We start from the raw sequence: 18411 nt of genomic DNA on the forward strand, positions 1-18411 counted from the left end.
ATTTTATGTATTTGGTAACTTTCTTCTCTACAGATGTTGGAGAGTATGATCAAAAAGCCACGCCCAACCCGTGCTGAAGGCAGTGATGTTGCCAATGCAGTACTGGATGGGGCAGACTGTATAATGCTATCTGGGGAGACCGCCAAGGGAGACTACCCACTGGAGGCAGTACGCATGCAGCACGCTGTGAGTATTTTCGGAACACAGGCCAAATTCCATACACACACATTCACGTACGCACGCTAGAATACAGTTAATTCATATGACTTAGACTGTGCAAATACTTTATAGGTAGTCCTGTGGCTACTTTCAGAAATGTTTTTACTTGGATAGTTAAGAACAACACATACAATATTTTATCATGCTCACATGTACATAACAGTTTAGATTGAGTGTGTTTGTGGCTGGTGTGTGTATAATTTTATATCCGTTAATATATAACCTACAAATGTGTGCAGTGTGCTGTATTGTGTTTTAGATGCGTTTTGGTGTGGCATGCGCTGTCACTCTGCTGTTTTACTATAGCTTGCTTAAGGCCTTGCGCAGCTTTTAGATAGGCAGTACATAAAGACCCTTTTAATGAGCGCTGGCACATTCAGCTTCATCTCTGCACTTCCTCCCTCCTTGCCCCTCCTTTCTTTTCCACTTATCCACTAGTTATCCTTGTTTCCATTAGTGCTGTCGGAATGGAGTCCTGACTGCTCCTGATATTTGGACAGTTGGCATGTTTTGATAACTGGTGTGGGAGAGTGCTGACTGAGGAAAGTCATATTACTCATGCACCAACGTGCGTGCACATTTGCCTCCACTTGTATTACATACTGGTATGCACGTTCATCCGGGAAGTTTTCTTTAAAAGACTTCACATGTGTTTAAATACCCCAAAAAATCTTTTGTTATAAGATAACTAAACTGATTTGCATATCGGGTGAATTGGGATTTTAGTTTTTTTTGTTAAATATATTCAGGCAGAGTTATCAGTGTGTGGAGAAGCATACAATTCATTAATCGCGATCATCTTAAATTGTGTGAATCTCTACACATGTGACATATCTGAATGGAAATAGTCAGCAGTGAACAGTTTGTGATTTGCTGATTTTTAAATCAGAAAATTTGACATCCCAAGTTTTGGTTTCACTAAGGAATTAAAGCATGTTCAGTTTGCAAAGTGAATTTTCAATGAGCTTGGTGAATGAGGTAAAGCTGAGTGGAAATTCAGTTTGCAAAGAATACCCAATCGTGTGCAAGAAAAGAAAAAAAAGATTTTAGTTTGCCTGTGATTGGATGATTTTAAGTCAGCTCAACTTCACCTCATCCACCTTGGTGAAAATGCACTTTAAGAAGCAGAGCATTCTCACTTTGTAAAGGAGAATTATGAGGCATGTGATTTTCACTCAGACTCATAATCTGAGCCGACCTGTGACAAACTGTCGCAGGTCGGCTCAGTAGATCGGGAAGTGAGCGAACACATACCGCCGCCCACTCACTTCTCGATCTATCCCTGCAGAGGGGGAGGGGGCGTGCACAGCTGGTTCTGCCTCTGGATAGGCAGAGCCAGTTGTCAATCCGGCAGCTGGGTGGATCCAGACAGTATTGTCGATCTGTCCCGGCTGCTGCGTTTCAGTATACCGCGAGCTGTAGCGCGCTATATACTAAGCTTTGGGTCACGGGGGGACGCTAGTTTGTATCCTCCCGTGACCCTTAGGAGAACTATGGGGAAAAGCCCTGACCCCATAGTTCTCTAAGTAAATCAACCTCAATGTTTTCATGTAAATCTGTATAATAATCACTAAATCCAGATTATTACCATTCACAAATTGTACGAGTCTCCACACATTAGACTAGTTTGTTTGAACACATTTGGCCAAATAAAAAAGAAAAATATAGTTCACCAATTTGCCAGATTTGCAAGCCAATTTTTGTCCCGGTTACTTTATTGTTTGTAGCATGTCCACTGGGATGGAAGATACTTTTCTTTGCTGTTTACACAATATTTTTCCCCTGTCACTTTAGTAGTTTTCCTGTTCTAAAAGTAGAAATGAAGACTACAATGTGTATCACTCAGTGATATTTTCTGCTGCCTTTTGGGGGATGATTTACTGACCAGGTTTTGCCTCTATCTAGCATGTGCGAACATTTACTTGTAATGATGGACATGAATTTGTACCAAATGTGTATATACATTTTACACTACTTCCAGCTATAATGAAATTTTAAAATCTTGTACATGGATCTTTTAAACCATAATGCTGGCGACCTTGCTTTTCAGAATGTATAAAATACATGTTGACCTAACAAATGTAATTTCTTTTGACTTGAAGGTCCAGCAGCTTTAATCAGGATAAATGCTGGTTGTACATGTTAATTCTCTGGAGTCCAGGTGATCCATCCTCCATTAAACATGTCCGTTTGTCTAACTACAAAACTACCTAAAACTCGCTGTGCGCACATGCAGGTTTGTTGGTAAATGGGCCATATGTGCACTTCACATTGCAAAGCAGGGTATGGTACTGCCTTGTCATTTCCCTCACCTCTCCCAACATATAAGCTCTGCTGCCTGACCTTTCTTTGCTGGGTTAGAGAAGAGAGGCATTGTGTTGCATGGTGATGTCTGGAGTGTCATTGCATCACACAGCAGTTGTCTTTCCATGTACATGACAGAGAGGTAATCCATACAATTCCAGAATTCATGTTTAGTGGACCTGAACCCCAATGCTTTAATACCTGTTGGAATAGTTACACATTTGTTAATGTGGCAAAAACCCATTTATGTGATAAAATGTAAGCAGAAAGGACAGCTAAGAAACTATTAAGAGTAAAGTCAAAAAAATTTTTGGCTTTACTTCTCTTTTGGGTCGCAGGAGTATAGAGCTGCAGCTAACGATTATTTTCAAAATCGATTAGTTAGCCGATTATTAAGTTCGATTAATCGGTTAATCGGATAAACAATAAAATAAAGTTTAAAAAATGGCTCCAGTGATAGGACTACTAGTTTGTATTGAGGTTGTAGTCCATCACAGGAGCAAGCTTGGAGCGGTGGAAGTAAAAAAAAAAAAAAAGATAGTGTGGTGTGCAATATAGTGAAATGGAAAGTGTAAAATTATACAGCAATGAATGCAGAATGGCACCGGCTATAGAGGACTACAAAACCCAGCAAAAGCACATTATACAGCGCAATGCAGAATACCGCCAGCTATAGAGGAATACAACAAATCCCAGCAATAGTACATAATAGCTGGCGGCATTCTGCATTGCGCTGTATAATGTACTATTGCTGGGTTTTGTAGTCCTCTATAGCTGGTGGTATTTAGCATTGTACCACTGTATAATGTACTATTGCTGGGATTTGTTGTACTCTTCTACAGCTGGTGGTATTCTGCATTACGCTGTATAATGTATTATTGCTGGGACTTGTAGTCCTCTATACAGCGTAATGCAGAATATCACCAGCTATAGAGGAGTACAACAAATCCCAGCAATACATTATAGAGCACCATGTGTGGGAAAGTGCAGTCTTCCAGCAACGTGCTTCTGAGATCGGACCTGTCTATCAGCAGCTGTCATCCCCCCACACCTGCTCCTCCTTACTACATCTCCCTGCGTCCCTGCGCCGATTGTGGATGGTCAGGAAATGTGAGGCGGGGAGGAGGTGCGGCGTGTGGATGCGAGCGGGTCTGGCAGCGGCGAGCGTGAGGTGAGGAGGTGCGGCGCACAGCGTGTGGAGCCGTGAACAGGGCCAACTGATCGGAAGGCGATTAATCGATTATTGAAGAAGTTGACAACTTTTTCAATAATCGATTATGTCGATTAGTTGTTGCAGCCCTACAGGAGTACATTTACTACTGTACTCCTGTGGTGCAGAAGTTGGCAGATAGCGGACAGTTGTGCGAGGTACTTGGAGAATGATCCCGGCTGCCTAACTGACAGCTGGCTCTGCCTATCTGCACATGGCTGAGAGCTAGAGCCAGCAGTTCCCACCCCTTCCCTGTCTGTAGTTGCAGCCAGTGAGAGTGGAAGAGGTAATCCCTGCGGGGAGCACTGACTGACAGTTACTGGTCTCCACTCAGGCTGAGACCGAGCTAGCTGATCCGTGGTCACATCTCGGTCACATCTCAGTCACATCTCAGTCTTGGTAGCCGTTGCGGGACTGTTGCATTGTCCCATACCATAGTATGTTTTCCAATGCCGACAGAGGGCCTGTTCTAAAGCACATGATCAGCACCAAAAAAGAACAAAACATTTTCGGTGCTGATCATAAGCTGTGCTCCACTGCTGCTGGGTTAAAGAAAGTTCAGTCAATGTAAAAAATAAAAAAAAACCTTCCTGCGCAAACGTGGAAGGTACTAAGTGCACAGGGGGGGCCACGACCTTAAAAACTACACTACACTGCAAATTATACATTAAACTGAAATAAAACAATCTAGCTTGGAGCCCAGACCTCCTCGTCTGCCCGGGCCCCTCACACAAGTACCGGCCATACCCCCCTGATGGCGGTCCTGGCCGGGGACTCAGATCGCGACCCCCCTGTTCACTTGCGCAACCCCATATGGGGTCGCGACCGACACTTTAAGAAGCTGCTTTAGAACACTAAAGGGAAGTACCTGGAAAGTGTTTCTATGTTAGTGCTCACAAAGTGGGGAAACAGTTGTCTAACGAAGGCTGCATCTCTGATTCCATATCTCAGTTCATATGAATGCTTATCAGTGGGATGAGAGGGGAGCAGAATCCAATTCTTACTATTAAATAGCCACAAAGTGGTTTCCTGCTTCCCTGTTTGAGAGGGCCACATTAATATGTAGTGGCAAAGCACCTTCAAATATCAAACATTTGCACACTGCATGCTGGAAAAGTAGATGGTTTGTGCTAGATAAAGCTTGACTGTAGACAATGTATTTCTTGGAAGCTTTTGTCTGTAGCACTTGTTTAACTCCACAGCTACATTTTTATTAAGTAAACCTAGCAGACATTCATTACTCTGGGTTTATAGATTGATGGAAAGTTGGTGCTAACAGCTTCACATGTTCTCAGTATATGAATAGCTTTATGGGTCGTTGGTGTTCAAAGTCATCAGGCTGCATTGAAAAATTTCCATTAGCTGAGATACTTTCGTAATCAAGTAATGTCATTTTCATAGTCGGCTCTTTCATCAGAGTTGAGTCATCACATGCTAGAAATCTAAGTCTTATCAAGTGTGTATCACCTTCTTGATGATATTGTATTAATACATAGACTTTACAGCAGCCTGATGATTAATAGTGACTGTCCTTCTCTTTCTTTTCTCTCATATTCTATTTTTTTCTTTCATTTAACCCTAGTTCTTCCTACTTTTACACACTAACATTTGACTTCTGGTTATTACTGCAGAGAATCACTCTGCTTTATTTTCTTTCTTTTGTTATATGTCCCTTTCTCCCCTTGTCCTCCTGTTCCTTGCCCTGGTTCCTTTTCTCCTCTCGTTCGGCTCACAGATTGCTCTGGAGGCCGAGGCTGCTGTTTTCCACCGCCAACTCTTCGAGGAACTTTGCCGTCTCACGGTTAGCTCCAGGCACCCCGCGGAAGCGATGGCTGTAGGCGCAGTGGAGGCATCTTTTAAATGTTTAGCAAAAGCGTTGATAGTTCTGACAGAGTCCGGCAGGTAGGGCTCTGTCTGCATCTTTATCCCTTAGCTTCTAACATGCTGCGCCCTCTCGTGCTACTCCATGGTTCAGGCAGGTTGCGAGTGTGAATGTTGCTTGAATGATTTCAGGTGAGATAGGCTTTGTCATACAAAAGAAAAATGTAGCCTGACTGATGTGAATGTTTCCCACCCCATCCTATTTCCCCTACTCATTCATCCCGTACCTCCTTGCATTGGGCATTTGCGGCACGTGCTATCCCAATACTGCTAGATCGCTCGTGAGGCAGAAGCAGCCATTTATCATCGGCAGCTGTTTGAGGAGCTTCGACGCGTGTCCCCGCTGACCAGTGACCCAACAGAAGCGACTGCTGTTGGAGCAGTTGAGGCGTCTTTCAAATGCTGTAGTGGAGCCATCATCGTGCTAACCAAATCTGGCAGGTAGGAGGGTAATGGGCTCTGTGACAAAGTTGTGTATACTATGCCTATTGGATCAGACGTCTGGGAGGTAAACGTGTTACTAGACCAATTACTGACTTACTAAAAAGATGACTGATTCCTGAGAACACTCCTCTGGCTAAGAAGGTATTAACAGAGGAAACGGGTCATGATGGCTTGGAGTTTTCAGTACTCTGGACAGCTGAGGTTGCTGCTCTTATTTCAGATGACCTTTTCTCATGTGAATCCTTCACTCTGTGACCTTTTCTTTGCAGGTATTTATAGCTGATACCCACAGCTTTCTATTACAGGGTCACATAGAAAATAACTTTTCTTTCTGCACATTCTGTTCCTTAGTTGCTAAATGTATGTCATATACCTTTTATTATTGTTGGTTTATATCTTAAAGAGAGCCTGTCACCAACACCAACATGCAGCTAAAAGCACAGAAAATCAAGTATTTAAATGCTTGCTTGGTTTTCCATTTCAATACAGTTTCCTTAAAAAGGCAATATTCCCTGCACTCGCTAGTATTCAAGACTCCTGTCATAGCCCTCTCCTCATTTGCAGGTGGCTTATTACAGCCATAACTTTTCTATACAACCTTTTTAATGCATCAGTGGGAGGAGAAGTATAGGGAAATCCTATAGATTGTAACTGCTCTAAGTCTGCTGGAACTGCTTATATCACATCCAAGATGGTGGCACCCAGCAGCAGTCTCAAAGCTTTTGGATGTCTACACACGGGATGTTTTTAGAGGTAAATAACATGCCTAAAATGTGTTAAATGCACAAATATTCATATGGGAGGATTTTAGTTGAATTCAATGGTTTAGTGACAGGATCTCTTTAAAGGGTAATTCCACTTTCCCAGGGGAATTTGGGAAAGTGGAATTACCCCCTCCAATCTGTCCCCTTCTCCCCTTTGCTATACTTAACTGTGGGCGAACACTTCTCCTCCATTGGTGTACAGCCCTGTGTCTATTTTAAATCTTGCTCGCAAATGGTGAGCACTCATTGGTCAGCGTGGTCACCTGATCAATGAGAAGCACTTGTGCTGCTGTGTACAGATGGTGCCGGTGTACTAACGGAGTGGAAGTAGCGTCAGCTTAAAGGTAATTATAGTGAGGGGAGAGTGCCAGATTGGATGGGGTAATTAAATTTTCCCAAATTGACCTGGGAAAGTGGAATTACTCTCTTAGTGTATGCTGCTTTGAAGAATCTAGCATAAGACCGGTTCCACTAACTGATTTGGTTGGATAGTTGCCACTCTAGAAGGCTACAGCAAATTCTGTTTTATTAGTGATTTGTGGCAAATGATGTTCCATATTACTTTTAATTTTTTAAGTGTAAAATGGTTGACAAAAGTACAAGTAGAGCCGAAGAGCAGACACCACACAAAGGCTCTTAATGATCCCTCATGGCCAGACATTTAGTTCCACTTTGTTACTGGGATATGTTGTTCCTCCAGTTGCTACCCACCGTCCAATGAAATCAGTATCGGTAATGAAACCTGAAATCAGTAAAAGTTGCATTCCAGGAGTGCAAAATGAATCGACAAAGAATGGTGTGTTACGCAATCACTTTTGAGTACGTGGCATCTGCTCTTAGGAAGTACTTGTACTTCTAAAAGTTAAAAAAGTTGACATGGTTACTTTAAATAGGCTGCCAGTCTGATTTTCATTTATTTTCTATTTAATATGGTTGAAGCAATAAACCAGAAGGGACCAAAGTAGGTGTATAAATATGAAACCAACCGAAAATGTTTCATAAAATATATATTCCAGTGCTTTAAAATGGTTAATTTCTGCTACATTTTGTGTACCCTGCTGGATTTTAGGGTGCATTAGGGAATGGTTAAACCCCCATAGCAATAGTAGTAGTTTAAACCCTGAAATAGGTTCTAACCATTTACTACCCTATCCTATTTAGTTGATGCAATCTTATTGGTCAGTGAGAACATTGTGTATAAAAAGTGGAGAATAATCCCCATGTCCTTCTAACCCTAAAACCATGACCTATCTTGAGAACACCCTGCTGCAGGATTGCATAGGCTAGGCCTATGTGACCTTGCTATGGAAGTAGTGATCCTGGTGAAGTGGCTTTTTTAGGACCAGTACTTTTAGGGGCATTTTAGTACTTTTGAACATACAAGAAAAAGTTTTGAGAATATATAGACTGTGATCGCTAAATTAGTTTAAATTGCTTGCTGTCTGGCCTTAGTGCTTTGTATCTCTGGTGCAGAATAATTATGCAGATCAGGCGTTTCCTCTGAATATAGTAACTGCATTTTTATTCCATACTAGAGACACTAGGCTGGCCATTCACTGATCGCTTTTCCCGTTTAGCCCCGGGGACTGAATGGGGGAACCCACTCAATTACCCCTTTCTACTCTAAACAGCATGGGTGCAGGAATCCCCACCCCACCGGAATGTTTTATTGCCGCAGCAGGTGTTCCACTGTCAAGACGCCCAAATAGTGACTGCAGCTGATTGACTGCACTCTGTTATACTGAAAATTGAAAAATCAACTTTTTGCAGATGCAGGCTTGATTGGTCAGTCCAGCATTTTGACTAATTAGATTATATCGTGCAGTAATTGCATGTAACGTCTTTATTATTGTAACAGGCAATACTGTTAAATTCCCAGTAAAAGATTTGTCATAAAAAGTCTTTGACCCCAGCACTTTAATCTAGGCTTAGTGGTCCATTATAAAATCTAAAGGCCAATTCAGATTGTTGTGGTAAAGTGAAATGCGAGTATTACCGCAACATATAAAAAGTGCGGTGCCATTTCGAAAGGCCCCAAAATGCACATAGTCAGTGCACAGCAACGTACCTGTGTTTAGCACATAGTACCCAAATATCTGCATTGTGGTGCCCTGTGTTGAAGAGGTGCTGCAGGTTGGTTAAAACCTGCGTGTGGTGCATTGGAAGCCTATTCAAAATAAATGGGCTGCCTTAATGCAACACACTTTAAAGGTGGCCATACACTTTACAACCATCGCAAGACCTTAGTCTTGCGATGGTTGTAAAGTAATTAAAAAAAACGTACGATCTGCCTATCTTGGACAGGCAGATCGTACATGCGATCATCGCAAGCCCACCCCACTGAGGGGCGGGCTTCCGATGAACGCAATGCTGAACGGGCAGTGTGCGCGTGCTCACACCGGCCCGTTCGGCATTTGTCTCCCGAGCACCGTTCAAACCAGCCGAAAATCGTACGATTCTTGGCTGGTTTTCTAGCATGCTCCGTAGACAAAAGACGTGCGACCGTACATTAGAAACGGTCGCACGCCTTCCATACACTTTGCGATTATCGTGCGATAATCGCACAGTGTATGGGCACCTTAACTGTAACACAGCGTGTTTTTACTGTTTGAATAGGCCCTTTTAGGCAACAGGGTTGACATTCAGTATTTCAGGATCAATGCTACAGGTGTGATTTTGCTTTGTTCATCATGTGTATTCTATGTATTAACACTGGTTCTTTGCAGATCTGCACACCTGGTATCCAGGTATAGGCCACGTGCTCCGATCATAGCTGTGACTCGTAATGGGCAGACGGCCCGTCAAGCACATCTATACCGCGGCATCTTCCCTGTACTGTACAAGGAGCCAGTGCATCAGGCCTGGGCAGAAGATGTGGACCTCAGAGTGAACTTTGCCATGGACATTGGTAAGATGGGGGAACAGATTCAAATACGCTCTTCATAAATAACCATATACCGCATATGTCATGTGGTCCGTGTTTTGTGGGGGGTTTTTCCTTATAATAAATGAGGCTAAATAACTTCTTGACTTACAAGATTAGTCAAATTCAGACTTTACTTTTTAAGAAAGTTCTGTGGTTGCTGTGAGCAGACATTCTTTAAAGGTAGAACTCCAGTAAATATTTTTTTATTAACCCTTGCAGTTGGGCTACTCCCAGACTGCAAGGGTTAAGTGCTCGTTTGTGTCTAGGTAAAAAAAAAAAAGAAAAGTTATACTCACCCGAAGCATTGAGGAGTCGGCTTCTTCTTAGACCAGTCCTTCCGATGTCTTTCCCCCTCCTCTGCAGCAGTCTAATGTCCCATAAATCATCAATGTCTATACATAGTGTATAGCAGTGAGGACACTGAGGAAGATTCCAATGCTGCTGTGGAGGAGGAAACAGGCTGGAGGGAGCGCTGTGACAGCTGGCCAGGCCAAAAGCTTTGGGTGAGTATATCTGTTATTTTTTTTCCCCTAGACACAAACTAAGACTTAACCCTTGCAGTGCCGGGTACAGCTGGCTCTGCCTCTAGGTAGGCAGAGCCAGCTGTCAGTCACGCAGCTGGGCGGATCCGGCACAATTGTCGGGATCCGCTTCAGCTGCGGCGTCTCGGGATACCGCGAGCTACAGCTCGCAATATACTGAGCCTAGGGTGACGGGAGGACGCTAGTTTGTGTCCTCCCGTTACCCTAAGGAGAACTATGGGGAAAAGACTTAACCCCATAGTTCTCCTTTTAAGCTGCCTCCTATTTTTTACCACGTTATCTGAATTGGCCACAAGAGGGAGCTCTCGGTAGGTTGGTGCAAATACTGGCTTAAGGTGAACCTTCCCTTAGAAAAGTGTCTATGCTGCCATTGCTGATTTATTCTGCAAGCTAGTTGTCTGGCTGTCAAGTGTCAATGTGACACTCTGGCTTTAATGCTTTAAACTGCCAACCAGAAAGATGTATGCAAATTAGGACTTCTGACGTTTCCCTGACTTTCCTGATCTGGATTTTCCACTGAAGGCAGAGCAGCATAACAGCCAGGCAATTGGTATATTCTTTAAGAGTGCAGCAATTGCAATCTCCATGAATCACTTGGAAAAGTCCCATTTACCAACTGTTCTGATAGATATCTGCTGCTCAGAGAGTTCATGGTTGAGCAGGCTTGCTTGTAGAGGGACGGACGGACTATTAAAGAAAAGTGAGCAATTGATAATCTATTTCCGCTTTTATTCTCTGGAACATTAAACCAAGAATCGGGTTGGTGACCATGGGCAACGCTTTATTCACATTTCCCTCATTTCTTTTATAAGTATCCTTTTATATAGCAGATGTAAAGCCTGTGTATGGAATGAGCACATATGGCTGCCTCTTTCATGGTGGAAATTCAATTATTAGATTTTGTGAAATCCCTTTTGCCCCACACACACACTTTTGTTTCAAAAATAAATACATAAAGACTGGATTCCCTTTTATAATGTCATTTGTGGGCCCTTTAGAGTCTGAGTCAGCACAGAGTACGTGGGGACCATAAAGGGTAATAAGCTACAACTGCATCCAGGTTTATATATTTGTCAAATACTCATCTGCATTCTTTGTCTTTTAGGTAAAGTCCGTGGTTTCTTCAAGACCGGCGATTGTGTCATCGTGCTAACTGGCTGGCAGCCAGGGTCCGGTTTCACCAACACTATGCGCGTGGTACCAGTTCCTTAAACTTGATCATCTTCCTGCAGCTCTCGTTCACCCCACTCCTTTCTCTGCACTTAGAACGGTTTTGCCCTATGAGAAAGCACATACTTGTGGCTACACCTGTAAATCCTATATTGTATGTGCGGGACAGAGGCGTTGCGTGTTTGTGTACATAGCACTGTTCTGCTGCTGCTCGTCACACTCCCTCTAGTAATAGCCATTAGTCTCCATATGTGCTGCTTACTCCTTGGGGAAACATTTTAGTGCTGTATGTGTTCACACTCCTCTCCTACTGTCCCTTTACAGTGTTCAGTAAGAGTATCCTTTGTGTCTTCTCTGGGCAGCTGTGTAGTTTGTGGTGTGGTTAGGGGACGGTTCATCCCCTGTTGTGCAATCCACCCGTCAGCAGTGTGCTGAGTTTAGTGTTTAATAAAATCCTGCTACTGTGCACTTCTGCCTCCGTATTTGTCATTGTCTTCATTCTTTATTGTATGTGCACCTATGACATTCAAAGAACTTGCAGCAGTTGCTAATCATTAGTCTGCCAAGATGCATTAATCATTAGTCTGCCAAGATGCATGAATGAACATCTGAGCTATCCATGGGACTGTTCTGGGCCTTTTCCGTCCAACCAACATTCTTGTTCTGACAAACATGATGCTGCATTTGTTATAAGATCAGATGTGGTAATATCGGCATCCTTGTGGTCCATATTAGTCGTAACTGGTAAGTTTATCATATTATGGAAAGCTAGTAAAATAAGACCACTCGAGGTGCTCCATGACCAGGAAACCCTAGATGTTTTCTTGGCAGTCGCAGGTCTCTATTCCCGATGGGTCTAGCTATCTACTGTAAATAGACTTACTACAACTCTACGCCTCTGGCAGATGGATTCAATTAGTGTAAAGAGCGGCCTAGATAAGGAACTAAACTGTCCTGTCTCTTGTCCGTCAACAACGGTCCAGTCTAAGCCAGCCTCTATCTAGATTTGTGCTGCACATGAACAGCTATAGCACCAGACATATGAGGGCTTAAAAGTTTTGAGTGCTGGCAACTGCAACAGTCATCATCAGTCATGCCTTGGCTTTACTTTTCTTGGGTCACAGGAGTACATTTACAAATGCTGACAGTGCAGCCCTAAGGATCCCGAAAATTGCATGTTATTTCTATTATCTGCCAGAGCGGCCAGATCCTTCTCTATTATTTACTCCCCCTAGAGTGTATGACGCATGTATGTTTTTAGTCCCCAAGTTCATCACTTTACATTTAACCTCATTTGGCACATAGATGCCCAACAGTGCAGGAAGGATTTTATCCCAATACATAACTTGGTGTCATCTGCAAACACAGAAGTGATACTTCTAATCCCTAACTCCTATATACATTTATAAATGTTAAGGGGCCCTAAACTGAATCTTGGGGTACACCACCAACATCCCCAGACCATTCAGTGTATGAATTTTGGATCACCACTCTGAGTTTGGTCTTTAAGCCAGTTTCTTGTCTGTTTACAGACTGAATGTTCTAAGACTATAGACTTCCTATCCAGTGATCACTCATTTAGGTGGGTGTGCCGTCAAAAAGTCCCTTTCAATCTTCCTGGAATCCTGGTTTATTTAATTTACCTTCCTTTAGGGTCCATTCACACCACATCCAAATCATCACCAGACCAGATTGTTTCCTGGCCCAAAATGCATCCGAATGTATCCCTATGCTATGTCTGGCCTCTTTTCACACCACCGCAGTCCATTCCAGACCAGAAAAATACTGCATGTCTCATTTTGTCTGGTCTGGAATGCACTGGAACTGTGACAGGTTCACAATATTTTCTGGATCAGATCTGGTCTGGAAAATGGTGTGAACCTGCCCTTTAGAGTATATCTAAGCCCAAGAGCAAAAGTGTATAAATGGCCAACAAGTGTCTCTAGTTTGGATAAAGTAGGAAAGGGTACAACTACTCTTGGTTTATTTTTTTTGCTGTCCCTCCTGGTAGGGAGATTTTACTTTACTTCCTGTCCTGAGGATGAAACAGGAAGTGAGAGAATATTCCTCCAGTATTAGGGGAATTCCCCAGTTATCACTGCAACAAGTGCCCTTGCAAGATATTTTGTTGCCTCTTGTTGTTGTGACAACTATACATTTTCACAGCGCTTTCTGTCCAAGTGACAATAGTCACCATGACATGAGAGGGTAAATCTACCCAGTGCGTACATGACAATAAACCTGAATGGAGTTCCAACACTTCCCCATTCTATCCTAAACAATAGTTTTGTCTTTACATACATTACAATATATTGGCACGCATTGGCTTTTTTTTCCTTTCTTTTTATCTGGTACTGTATTTATGGAGGAGCAGCATTATCACCCTAGAACAGGAAGTGATAGAACTTCATATCACCTACCCCTCTCCTCTTTCCATAACATGGTGGGAGGTTTTCTGTAGTTCATAGAGAGACCTGCAAACAAAGCTTAGTGCTAACAGTCAGCACAGTGCAAAAGTTATCGGCTTGTAAGACTTCTGGTAGGATCATTGGGTCATTTTTTTGCACTTAAAGAATTTTGTTATATTTATTAAGTGGGAAATTTAAAAGAGAAAGTGATAAATGAGGGGAGTTCATTGTCAGTTTACATACACGTTCAGTCATTACTTGGTGAATGATTGTCAGGATCATCTCTTTGACATTTAAGGGGCATTTTTTATAAAGCCGTGAATGTGACTTTCACCAAACTTTCACTCAAGGTAAATCAATCACTTGTTTAAAACGCATGCATCTGGAAGATTCTCCTGCAATGAATGTAGGATTCGCTGCTTTAGAAATGTACCCCAGAAGGGCCCATTTATGTCTTTGTGGTGTGTTTACGGCAGCTCATTCAAAATGAATTCACTCCAGCATGTCTAAAAGGACATTACCCTTATTAAGTGACGCAACACACTACCTTGCATTGCAGCGTGATAATATGAAGGTTCCTTGCCCCAGTCCATTGGGGTTCCGTTCAAAATGAATGGTATCAGGAGCACATGCTATGTGGCATTTACACATGTGAATTGGGCCTAAGTGTTCTTTTGTGGGAAATCAACGCAGAGTCACCACAAATTACTGTCAAATCCAACACAGTCTACCCACAATGTGGTTTAACTCAGGGGGGTTTCATGCTTTTTTCCCCCTTTTTAAAATGAAAAAAAAAAAAGCAGCTCTTGTTGCAGTATTTATATCATGCGTGGCACGGTCCAACAGATTTACCACTCTCAGGTCCCACATGCTCATCTTCCATGCCGAGTGATGGTCAGCATCATTCACCCAGACTGTCATGAACATGCCCCCTAGGAGCTCACTTTATCACACATTCCGAGCTCTCAGTACATGTGGACTTAGCAGCACTTAACACATTCATATGATGTGTACGGTGCTCAGTCCAGCAGGGACCACATGCTATTGAGGAAAAAGGCATGATGTCACCAGACTGGCCTGAAGACTGCTGGATTTAAAAGAGAACTATGGGGTAAGTGTTTTTCCCCATAGTTCTCTTTAAGACCCCGTTCATACTGAGCGGTATATCGCGCGATTTCTGCTCCAAAATCGCGCATATTTCCGCACAATGTCGCTCAAGTAGCTTGTCCAATGTATGTCAATAGAGCTGTTCACATCTCAATGTTGCCTGTAGCTCGTCCCTCAAGCTTGTAGCTCGAACGTGACCTATTTTTCGGCGGATGTCGCTCGATTTGACCCCATAGACTCAATGGTGTCGCACATTGCCGGCTATTGCGCTACAGAAGGTTTACTTTTGCACAGCAATATGGAAGGAAATGATGTCACATCAAGACCGTGGTTGATTGGTTACAGCCCAATGAAGCAGCGACGAAGTCCCTCCCAAAAGTCGCTCTACGTAGCGTGACAAAATGTGCACTGTCGCTCAACACGAAATTGTGCAGAAAAACGCGCGATTCGCCATATCCCTCAGTGTGTATGGGGGTCTAACGTCACAGGAGAACATAAACTAACCACCTCCCATGACCCAAAACTCTGTATATAGTGAGCTATTGCCCGCGTTATACTGGGAGTGCCGCAGGGGGGACGGATCACAACATTGCTCTGTGAGTGACAGCTGGCTCTGCCTATCTAGAGGCACCAAATGTAGTGGAGATCATTCCTTATCGGTCTGTTTACTATAGTGCTTGCATGGTCGTATGACACTGGAGCTAAAACAAGAATATTATTCCTGGAACCTTTTATGTCAGCTTGTTTCTTTAGTCCTTATGTGATATGAACCTTCTACTACTATGACTGAGCACTTTTCAGGATCTTTCACAACTAATCCAAGTAGAGCTCTACTTCTGAAATATACGCTGGTCATGTTATATCCACTACAGTTTTTGACATGTGTTCATAGATTTTCAAACATTGCTGTTTAAATCCAGCAAATACATGTTAACTGTGCATTACAGTTTGCAGAAATATGTCTATGTTTACTCCCCCGCCCCCTTCTTTTCTGCACAGACCTTGTTAATCTTTAAGGTAGAAAATTAAAATGTAACTCCAGTAACAAAAAGTTTTTCTATTTCTACCTATCCTCTAAATGCTCCAGTTCTTCCTCTTCGGCCTAGCACTGGTGACACCAGAGTCATTGTGCCCATTTCCTGTGAGCGCTGACTAGCAAATAAAAGTCCCCCAGTGTCTGCTTTATGCAGGCTGGACTTACAGTACTCCAGGACTGAGCAGCACTCACGTGTCTTTACATGTCTTAGAACAGTGCTCCCCAACCTTTTTATCGCCGCGGACCGATCAACGTTTGATAATTTTACTGCGGGCCGCAGTAAAATTGGCGTTCAAGTGGCGAAGCAGTTTTGAAGGTTTCATTGCCTCATTAGAGAGCTGGTCGCCGCAAACTATGCAGAGCGGTTTTGGTCTGTGGGAATCACCTGTCCCGATAAATCCATATTTCAAGTAGGACTCGTGGTATTGTCTGTTAAAAGTTACATGTTTCTTTGATGTTGAAGGCTCTTCTTCTGTCTCTTCACTGGGCCTTTTCTTTTTCCCAAGGAAACTTTCTAACGACGTCTGTTTCGTACTCATTGTTGCTAATTTGTGGGTTAAATTTGAGCAAACACAATATACACGTACACCAAGCACTGTTAAACATGAGAGAGTACCGGTGAACAGAGAGAAGAGCGATACACACCTTCTCTTTACCAAAGCTACAACGCCGCAGCCGCTCAGCTCCAGACGTCACCTAAAACCGCCCCGATATCACGATATTTTGCGCATGTGCGGTATTGGTGCGGCTTTAGGTGACGTTTCTCAGCTCCCGGTTAACCTCTCGTCCTGGAAAGTCGGACAAACCCGAGAGAAATACACCACAGTAAATAAAATGGAAATAATTTAATGTTCCTTGGGCGGCCCGGTACCGGTCCCGTGGCAGGGGTTGGGGACCACTGTCCTAGAAGAATGCACAACCCCCCCCTGCTGGATGAAGAGGAAATACTGATGATATCATCAGACTGGGAAAATTACAGGAAAAAGGTATTTATAGATAATTTTTTAAAAATAGAAGATACTAGAATAGGGGAAGGCAGGTATTGGGGGTGTAAAATCCTTATGTTCCACTTTCACAAAATGTGTAACTTGACCAAGGGGGTCCTAGCTTCTGCTGGATGCAACTGTAAAGGGCAATGCTTTTCTTCTTCAATGCTGTAGTACAGTATATTTTGCTTATTGTGCACAGTGCCACCTTGTGGCCGTTTCAATACTTACAACAAAACTTGCAGTTTTATTAAGTAAATGTAATTTGATAGTAAAACAATTGCAATTTGAGGTGGCAAAAAAATATTTTTAGTTTGAAACGACATTAAACTGGCTGTATTATTTTGTAAACTATAAATAGTCAAGGCTGTGTACATTTTTGGCTTTATCATATGCAAATATTAGCATTCATTCTTTAGCAAGCATCTACATATCTTTCAAAAAAGAAACTTCTGAATGTGATAATGCGCAGAGTAAACTTCTTTCAGGATTGCATTTATAAATATTAAAAGGTTAGTTGCCTGTCTGCCATGCTGATACTTTGGCTGGAAAAGACATGCTGACCTGGTACTAGCATTCAGATGAGGAATGTAAACACTACCATACCCATTCTTGTTTGAGGTGTGTACAGTCCTGGCCAAAAGTTTTGAGAATTACACAAATATTAATTTTCACAAAGTCTGCTGCTTCAGTGTTTTAAGATCTTCTTGTCAGATGTTACTATGGTATAGTGAAGTATAATTACAAGCATTTCAGAAGTGCCAAAGGCTTTTATTGACAATAACATCAAGTTTATGCAAAGAGTCAATATTTGCAGTGTTGACCCTTCTTATTCAAGACCTCTGCAATCCGCCCTGCCATGCTGTCAGTCAACTTCTGGGCCACATCCTGACTGATGGCAGCCAATATGACGAGGTGCTCCATCATGCTGGAAAAGGCATTGTGCATCACCAAACTGTTCTTGAATGGTTGGGAGAAGTTGCTCTTGGAGGATGTTTTTGTATCATTCTTTATTCATGGCTGTGTTCTCAGGCCAAATTGTGAGTGAGCCCACTCCCTTGGCTGAGAAGCAACCCCACATATGAATGGTCTCAGGATGCTTTACTGTTGGCATGACACAGGACTGATGGTAGTGCTCACCTGTTCTTCTCCAGACAAGGTATTTTCCGGAGGCCTCAATAATTGGAAAGGGGATTCATCAGAGAAAACCCCATTCCTCAGCAGTCCAATCGCTGTACCTTTTGCAGAATGTCTGTCCCTGATGTGTTTCCTGGAGAGAAGTGGCTTCTTTGCTGCCCTTTCTGACACCAGGCCATCCTCCAAAAGTCTTTGCCTCACTGTGCATACAAACGCACACACCTGCCTGCAACCATTCCCATGCGAGCTCTGCACTGGTGGTGCCCCGATCCCGTAG

The 18411-nt window shown here is 42.9% G+C and overlaps 1 protein-coding gene across 3 annotated transcripts in view; it reads left to right on the forward strand.

Annotated features, from left to right (window-relative positions):
• Positions 1 to 11561, forward strand: part of PKM (pyruvate kinase, muscle) — a 27045-nt gene extending 15484 nt beyond the window's left edge. For 2 of the 3 annotated variants that reach the window (XM_018552801.1, XM_018552802.1), the window contains exons 8-11: positions 34 to 186; positions 5889 to 6055; positions 9549 to 9730; positions 11396 to 11561. In XM_018552801.1, coding sequence (XP_018408303.1) covers positions 34 to 186; positions 5889 to 6055; positions 9549 to 9730; positions 11396 to 11502 — 609 coding nt within the window. In that variant the 3' untranslated portion in view covers positions 11503 to 11561. Of the gene's footprint in view, positions 1 to 33; positions 187 to 5468; positions 5636 to 5888; positions 6056 to 9548; positions 9731 to 11395 lie in introns of all 3 variants that reach the window. The other variant, XM_018552803.1, reaches the window with a different exon arrangement.
• Positions 11562 to 18411: the final 6850 nt, after the last annotated feature.

Source organism: Nanorana parkeri, unplaced genomic scaffold (assembly GCF_000935625.1).
Source record: "Nanorana parkeri isolate BGI_ZX_2015 unplaced genomic scaffold, ASM93562v1 scaffold97, whole genome shotgun sequence".
Lineage (NCBI taxonomy): Eukaryota > Metazoa > Chordata > Amphibia > Anura > Dicroglossidae > Nanorana > Nanorana parkeri.